The sequence below is a fragment of the Apteryx mantelli genome, chromosome 17 (assembly GCF_036417845.1).
Source record: "Apteryx mantelli isolate bAptMan1 chromosome 17, bAptMan1.hap1, whole genome shotgun sequence".
In the NCBI taxonomy this organism is placed as follows: domain Eukaryota; kingdom Metazoa; phylum Chordata; class Aves; order Apterygiformes; family Apterygidae; genus Apteryx; species Apteryx mantelli.
In genome coordinates this window covers 2478416-2486742 of record NC_089994.1, presented here as the reverse complement: position 1 = coordinate 2486742, position 8327 = coordinate 2478416, and the positions used below count along the sequence as shown (strand labels likewise).

Below are 8327 nucleotides of genomic sequence, written 5' to 3'. Positions count from 1 at the left end.
TCTAAGAATCATTCACGATTTCCAAAGCCCTTTACTTCCTGATTTACAGTTTCAATACAAGTAATGATAGTGTTTCTCTGCTTTCCCCCCCTCGTCCCCCCTCCTCCCCTTTCTTACAACACAGGCTCACTGGAGGACCGGTATATAAACCAAGAGAAGTCCCCCAGTATGAACATGAATTTCTGAAAACCTCTTCTGCCAGCATCAATCTCTATTAAAGTTGCTCCCGGGACACAGCTCACAATGAAGTTCGTGCCGGCAGGTAAAAAAAACATCTTTGTCGAACCTATTTCGTCCTTTCCCCCTTCCCACCCCCCTCCCCCTTCCCCCGGCTTTTTAACTTTGGTGATGTTGAAACGAACACATGCACACTTTGTCTCCGGCGCTGCCGCTCGCTGCCGAGAGCAAACCCTCCCGAAACTTTGCTTTTCCCCGGGGTTAGCATCTCTGGGAATTGGCAGCAGGGAGGAAAAAAAATGCCTTTCTGGCGCGTTTCAGCCAACATCTGGACACTTATATAACTCGAAATACTTCCAAAAAGGGTGTGTGGGGGGAGAATCTTGCTTTCCCCCCCCCCTTTTTCTTTTTCTCCTCCCGGGTCTCTGGATGCTGTAAAAGGCAGGCAATTCTTGCTTAATTAGAGGCAACTAAGAAATCCGAGAAATGAGGAAGCTGCCAAGTGCAGACGGAGCTTTGCATGGAGCTGCGCTGAGCCCGGCGCAGCGAGCACAGCCAGAGCGGGGCTGCCGTGGGCGCCGCCGCTGCGGGAGCCGCCCGGGGTGGGCCAGGAGCCCCGGGGCAGCGCCTGCCCCCTGCCTGCAGGAGGGGGCCTGGCCCCCGCTAGTGCCCACGGCGGCCGCTGGCACACGTGGGTGCTCCCGACCTCACTCTGCCCAGCTGTGAAATGGGCAGAAGGAAGCAGGAGGGCCGGCACGGCGGGGAGGGTCCGCGAGGTCGAGGCCGCACACGCCGCGGGCCTGGCTCCACAGGGAGGAACTGGGTCACCTCGGTGCTGCCGCCTGCGCTTTACGTGGCTGGGGCCCTCCTGCTGCTCGCTGCACCGCCACTGAGCACGGGCAGCAGTGGGTAGGCAATTGCAACACAGCCAGGTAAGTCCTTCCCCAGCTGGGCACGGGCGTTGCTGCAGCGAGGGTAAATAAAGCGGTTATTGTGTTCCCCGGGACCTGCGGCAATGCAGAGGCTCTTACAAGTGCAGACAATTTCGGCACTCGTCAGAGCCTGGGGCAGCTTTTGGCAGCGGCATGGCAGTGCTGCGTGGGGGGGCCGGAGGGTCCCCGCGCTGCTGGGACACCGGCTGCTCGGCCAGGATGCTCACGGGGTTGGAGCAGAGCGTGGGGGGCTGCATGGCCATGCACACCAAGACATTTGCCGGGGTCTGGGTGGCTTTTCTCCGCAGCCACCTCACCCCGTGGTCGGGGTGCTCCGGCCAGCAAAGCGGGACACAGGTTTCCCCACTGGCATGCAGGTGTGACGTGCTGGCAGGGCGGCTGGCGAGAGGCAGGGACGAGGGCTGGGATTGCAGCCGGAGCTGGAGGTTCGGGCTGGCGCCCCAGGGATGCCGGCTTGGGGGGGGCCCATGCACTTGGGGGGCAGCGCATCCCCCTTGCCCTGCCGGCAGGAGAGACCCTGGGGCCACCCAGCCAGGGCGACCCAGCTGCACCCAGCTTGGCACTCAAGGGAGCGCTTGTTCAGCAGCCAGGGATTTCCTGGCCCACGTCACCGGCAGCTGCGCTGGCTCTTCCCAGGGCTCCTTGGCAAGTGACCGCTGCCGCTGTGGTTGTGTCGCCACGCTGGCTTTGCAGATGGGGAAACTGAGGCACGGCCCCCCCGGGGCCCCCGCGCTGCGCAGAGGATTAAAGTGAAAGCCTCGAGGAGGTTTCCTGGCTGGCACCTGGCTGAGTCAGCGGGTGCCAGCGCCAGGGTGGGGCCCCACTCCTGCAGGATAACGGGGAGGAAATCGCTTTGCATATTCAATTAAATCTGACAGGCTGTCACCGGGCAGTTGCGAAATGTGGGAATGCCAGCGGGCGCCCCACAGGGAAGGAGGGCAGGGGAATTCCTGCCGGGAGCGGGGCTGGCCCATGGGCAGGTGAGGAAGCGGGGCTGAGCCGAGGTGGCGGAGTGGGTGGCAGCATGGGAGCGCCGGGCAGCTGGGAGCGCTTTCCCCAAGAAAGGAGGAAAAGCAAAGCGGGAAGCAGAGGCTCCAGGCAAAGCCCAGCCTGGCGGCCTCCCATCCGAGGTGCTCGGGGCCAGTCCCACTGGTGGCACCGGCTGGGCTCGGGGTGCCCGGGGCGCCCGTCACTGGGATGGGCGCTGTGCCGGGGACCTGCTGACCCTCTGCTCTCTCTCCCTGTGCCCAGGTGTCTTCCCCTTTGTGGCCCTGCTCCTGCTGCACCGGAGGCTGGTGGCCGGCCGGGCCTTGCTGGTGAACAGCCCCAGCACTGGCTGCCCCATCAACAGCTTGTGCCGCTCCAACGTCCATGAGCAGACCCGCAAGCAGGTCGCGCTGCTCAACGCCACGGCCCAGGACCTCTTCAGCCTCTACGTAAGTGCCTCTCGCCACTTTGGCGCCCGGACTGGGCTGCGAACAGGGTTGCCATGGGTGCCGGGGGAAAACCCATTAAAGGCAGCAATGGTAGTTCTTGGCGTGGGGGTTCATGCCGGGGACATCCTGGGGACATGAAGGTTGAAGCTGCTGAGCTGCAGCACGAGCCAACCACGACACCCCTGGGTGCTCGGAAGGAGGGTGCCCAAGCTGGGGCAGCATCGGGGGCAGGAAGTGCCATGGGGCAGTGACCTGGGGGACGGGGACAGGGTGGGCGGCCAGGACCCCTGGTGACGCTTGCCTGCCCCCCAGCTGAAGTGCCAGGGAGAGCCTTTCAGCAGCGAGACAGACAAGCTCTGCAACCCCAATGGCGTCTACTTCCCCACCTTCCGCGTGAACCGGACAAGCGAGAAGGAGGTCATGGTGGCCATGTACAAGCTCTTTGCCTTCCTCAATGCCTCACTGGGGAATATCACGCGGGACCAGGAGGAACTCAACCCCACAGCCAAGGAGCTTCTCGACCGCCTCCACAACACCACCAAGACCACACGGGGCCTCATCTCCAACCTCACCTGCCTGCTCTGCAAGAACTACAACATCTTCCAGGTGGACGTGAGCTATGGAGAGAGCAGCAAGGGCAAGAGTGCCTTCAAGAAGAAGCAGCAGGGCTGCCAGGTGCTCCGGAAGTACGTGCAGGTCATCTCCCAGGCGGCTCGCATACTCCTACCTCACCTGAGCCCTGCATGAGCGCATGACCCGTGGCACCTCTTGCCCTGCCACTGGGCCCAGAAAGCCACAAGAGGATTCAGAAAGGATGGTTGAGCCAAGACTCCTTCAAGGCAGACCTTGGTGCTGGCACCTGGCAGGGGGGACAGCCAGCAGTGGGAAGTGGACTGAGCATCCCTGTGTCCCCACCAGTCCCTGGCTCACCATGGGACCACCACCGCGTCGCCTGACCCCCATAGTCCTTCCCTTCCACAGTCCCCCTCGCCTTTGTATTTATTATCTCCTCCTGCTCTCCCGTCCCTCCTGCCCTGGCACCGGCCCCGTCTGCTCCTGCCCTGAGCTTTAATTTATTATTTGATGCTCCACAGGGGTAGCCGCAGCGAGGCTGATGTCACAGGGTATCCATGACTGTGCTCGGTGTGCTGCAGAGCACCGGGCAGAGCGGCCGGGCACCGGGCAGGTGTTCCACACCAGGCTGGACGGGCCAGTCCCCACGGGGTGGCCCTGGCCATCCCCGTCCTCGCGAGGCCCATGCCGATGGGAAGGTGGTTGGACCCTTCACTTTGGGGTCTTGTAAATTTTGTTAAAAACAGGGAAAATAGCAAGGGTCGTCCTCAATCGTGAGAGGTGCTTGGAGCCGGAGGAGTCGTCACACCGCCAGGAGCAGGTCGGCGAAGCAGAGAGCGACCCGCGAAAACGCCTGAACCGTTTAGCCAAAAGCCTCCTCTTCCGAGGAAAATGGGATTTGGCTGAGCGAGGCCTGGATGTGAGCACCGACGTCCCCAGGACACGGTGCAAAGCAGCTGCCAGCGGCGGCACGAGGCTGTGCCACGCTCCTGCTGACCGCTCTGCTCTGCTCGAGCCTGGCGTTTCAGGCCTGGGAGCACTGGGTGTGCACCAAGAGGGAGCCCAGATCTGCTGTGCAGATGGGACCCCCCCAGCCCCGTGGCGAGCCGGGAGCAGGCAGCGGAGGTGCCTGGCACGAGACCATGGACTCCTGGGTGCTGCACGGCCGTGCCGCCACTCGCACCCGGCTGAGCATGGCCCTCCGGCGCTGGCTGCCTCCGGCACAGCTCCGCAATGGCCTCGGGGACAGGGTCTGGAGCCAGCTCCTGTGGCTGCAGGAAGGGCGCATCCGTGTGGTGCCACAACCAAGCAGCTCTTCCAGGGGGCTAGGAAAAGCACTTTTCTCCTCAAAAGGGCTTTAGGGGCCTTTGAATGCAGCACTGGCCCATTTTGCAGGGCCGTGGCTGTAGGGGATGAGTGTGGCCCCGGGGGACAGTGGTGCTGCTGCTGCCGGACAGTCCCACGGAGCTCTCGGAGCTGATGCCGAGAGTCGCATCAGGGTGCCGAGGATGGCTGGAGCCCCAGGAAGGCCAAGGCGGGAGCCGGCGACTCCTGGCGCTGCGGCTGGCGCAACCACGGCCTCGCCAGGGGGTCTTGCCGGGGCCTGAAGCAGGGAAATTGGCCCATGAGCCAACTGGTCTTCCCAGGGCTTTCTCCCGGGGTCTGGGTGCTTTGGGCCGGCACTCCGCTCCTCTTCTTCACTCTTCATCCCAGCATGGAGAGGGACTGGCCAGGGGGCCTGGGGATGCGTGTGATGTGCGCGGTCGCGGGCTGGACTGCAAGTGCTTATTTATTTGCTCGGGGATGCTGGCGCTGCCATGTGTGCATGCACGTGAAAAGCCCAGCGCCCACCAGTTGTCTGACCTGGCTTTTAATAATGTTATTAATATAATAATAATAATTAATTAATAAGATCTGTGATAATATATATAGAGAATTCTATTTAAATATTTATTTTTTTATACTTTTTTAAAAAATAAACGCACAGAAATGGACCGTCTTGGGCTCTTCTTTGCTGGGGTTGACAAGCGCCGTCCGCTGCCGTGGCCCCATCACCCAGCAAGTGGCATCTCCTCCAAAAAACCCTCTGGGCCAAGCTCCATCCCCAGCCTGTGAGCACCTACTGGGGCCAGGCACAGCCCTGTGAGGCTGGTCCCTGTGCCGGCAGGCCCCCCCTTGTGCCAGGGACTGTCCCGCCACCAGGAAATTTCCCACCAGGAATGGTTAAATCGGCACTTGGCGGCTCACTGCCGGCAGCGGGGCCAGAGCGGGAGCTGCCGGGCACCCGGGAGGTTGCGTGCGAGCGGCGCAGGGAGCCAGTTTTTGCAGCACTCTGTAAATACCGGTAGTGCCAAAAGATGCAGTGCAGAGGAGCCCCGAGGCGCTAGAAAACCCCAGATCCCGGCGGGAAGAGGCAAAGGGAAGTGAATGTTGGGGAGGGGGGGCAGATAAAGTTGCAGCCACTTCCCAGACTCCCAGGCAGTCCTGGGAGAGGCTCGAAGGAGTTTAGCCTGGGCCAAGACCACCTAACGGGCAGCAGCAGTGCGGGCCCTCGCAAGTGCCCCGCGTGGGGACGGATCGGTTAACAAGGGGCTGATTATCCGAGACGCTGGAGCAGGATGATGAAATTTTCCTCCTCCTCCGGAGCCCTCGGGCCTCCCGCCAAGCCTCCCCGGCATGAGACAGCGAGCGGATGAGCTAAGATCCTGTGTGATCATCTCTCGTGTCTCGGAGGAGCCCCGGCAAAAAATAATCGTTAAAAAAAAAGAAAAGAAAAAGAAGAATTCCCCTGGCTCTGGAGGACGTGCCCCGGTGAGCCACTCTGCCCAGGTCGGGGCCTGGCCACCACCTCTGCCCGCTGAGCCGGGGCCACGGGAATGTTCATGCCAGCCACTTGCCCGGCGGCGCAAGGGCCACTTCACGGGATGGCGATGTCACAGTGCTGCTGTGGAGCCAGCGCCGGCACAGCCGGGGCCAGGCTCGGCCCCAGCTCCGCTGATGACCCATGGCACGAGCCCCAGGGTGATGGACCCCGAGATGGCTGCAGCTCGGTGCCTGTGAGCCCTGTGGTGCTGCCGAGCGAGGGCGCGTGGCCGGGGAGCCGTGTGGACGCGAGTGTGGGAGCCTGGGAACACCCCGGCACGCTAACAGGACCCTTCGGCGGCTCTGCCGGGGACCCCGAGTGCGGGTGCCTGCCGGAGCAGGGGGGACGAGCGTCACCTCGCTGGCAGGGATGGCCAAGCAGGCACAGCCAGGGGACCAGCCCGGGCACCCGCCAGCCTCTCATCCCTGCATCCCACAGCATGCCATGGAGGATGCTCGTGGCAGGCGCTGCAGCTGAGCTTGGGGCCAGCGATGCCATGGGGAACCAGCCACAGCATTGCACGCCGCGATTCACCCCTCGGTCTCATCAGGATGGTGCCCTGGGCTGTCGTGGCCTGTCCCGCCACGTCCCTGGGGCGGGAGCGGACTGGGGGTGGTGGGCGGCTTGCGTGGCCCGATCTCGCTCGGGAAAACCCAAGTGCTGGAAAGCGCCGTTGGGAGCCGGCATCTCGCGGCACTCGCGCAGCAGTGAGCAACGCGGCACATCTGGGTTTCTCACGCTTGCTTCTAACGTCCCTCCTCAACCAGATGGCAAAAATAAATAAATAGAATAAATCAGAGCCTCCTGACACAAATGGGGAACTCACGCCCGGGCTCTGCGTTTCATGATTCGCACTGGAAGACGGTCAAACACCAGAAAGGACGATGGGTTCACTTCTCCCCGGTGCCGGGTCATTCCCAGTTAAGACTCATTAGTGGCCGCCCAGTGATTAACTCTTTCTTCCCCAAAAAAACGCGGCTCCTGCCGAAGCGTGTGTGATCGGGAGCAAAACTGAAAACTCGCGCTCCTGGGCTGAGTTCCCCTGGGTCTCCGGGGTCAGGGCTGGATGCGGCCCAGCCAGGCCAGTGCTGGGGCCAGTGGCGCATCCCCCACCGCCGCCGGCTGCGGGGACGGGGCCCGCGCCCCAGCCCTCTGAGCCGGGACGCGTCGCCCAGCGCGCTGCAGACGTCCCAAGCTCCAGGGGGATGGAAACAGCTTTCAATGACATCAACAAATGTCGGATCCCACCCAGCTGGCGTTTCGGGAGACGGGGCCAGCACTGCAAGCGGGACGCAAAGCTCGTACAGGATTGGGGGGAAGAGGCGCTGCAATTTCTCCTTGGGGACCAGCAGGACATGATTAGCAGTTGCACTTTGGACACAGGATGGGTGAAACTATTTTGGCAGGCGCAGGAGCCAGAGGGGCTCTGGGGAGCCGTACGTCCTAATCAGAATAATGCCTTCGCGCCGATAACCAGCGTGGTCTCGGCAGCAGCGCGCCGTCCCCCTGCCGCAAATCAGCGCTCCTGCCCTGCCTTGGGGGAGTGCGGGACGTGCGGAGCTGCTCCTGCCCGCGGTGAAGTCAGTGCCGTTGCCTGGGTGTGACTAACTGACCTCAGCCCGCGGCCCCGCGGGGTGCATCATGTGCTCACTGACTCTCGCCTAACCCGGCCGGCTGGGGCTGCACCGCTGCCCCGGGCCCCCGGCGAGACCGGACTCGCTCTCTGTGAGCCGCAGGTGCAGGCTCCCTTGTGCAGGGGGCACCATGTGCCCGCCCAGTGCCTGCATGCATGCACCAGCAGCCCCGTGTGCCACTGAGCATGGGCTGCATCGCCCTGTGTCCTGTGCTGCTCGCCCACCCGGCACCTGCATGCATGCACCGGCAGCCCCATGCGGTGCTGAGCACGGGCTGCATCACCCTGCATCCCGCACCGCTCGCCTGCCCGGCACCCCGCTGCAGACGGGTCCCCTTGGCCTCTGCAGCAGCGCCCGGGGATTGCACCAGCACACTGTATCGGGCTCTCCCTGCTCTCTCCCCGTGCAGTCAGCCCAGGGGCAGCATGTCGGACCTTGCCCTGCTCTTCCCTGAAAGGTCCCTTTGGACCCCAAAAAGGTCCCCCAAAAGAGTCAAGCTGCCCTTGCATCCCCCCTGGCTTGGGTCTGCGTTGGGCTGGCTGCGGGTGCAATGGGGATGGTGGTGGCTGGTGGCGTCCCCCCAGTGCGCCGTGTTGAGCGGCCAGCTGCAGCAGCACAGCAGGGGTGTCCCTGCTGCCCTGCCATCATAGCCACCCCAGAGCAGATGCCTGCAACAGTGCCCTGCCGGGAG

The 8327-nt window shown here is 63.1% G+C and overlaps 1 protein-coding gene across 1 annotated transcript; it reads left to right on the top strand.

The window, feature by feature from the left end:
• Positions 1–243: 243 nt before the first annotated feature.
• Positions 244–5052, top strand: LIF (LIF interleukin 6 family cytokine). The gene is made up of 3 exons (XM_067307318.1): positions 244–262; positions 2382–2566; positions 2879–5052. Exons 1-3 carry the CDS (start codon positions 244–246, stop codon positions 3311–3313), a joined length of 639 nt encoding a protein of 212 aa, XP_067163419.1. The 3' UTR covers positions 3314–5052.
• Positions 5053–8327: the final 3275 nt, after the last annotated feature.

Coding starts and splice junctions, on each gene's coding strand:
- LIF (XM_067307318.1), top strand. Junction 2,567..2,878: donor AGGACCTCTTCAGCCTCTAC/GTAAGTGCCTCT, acceptor CCTGCCCCCCAG/CTGAAGTGCCAGGGAGAGCC.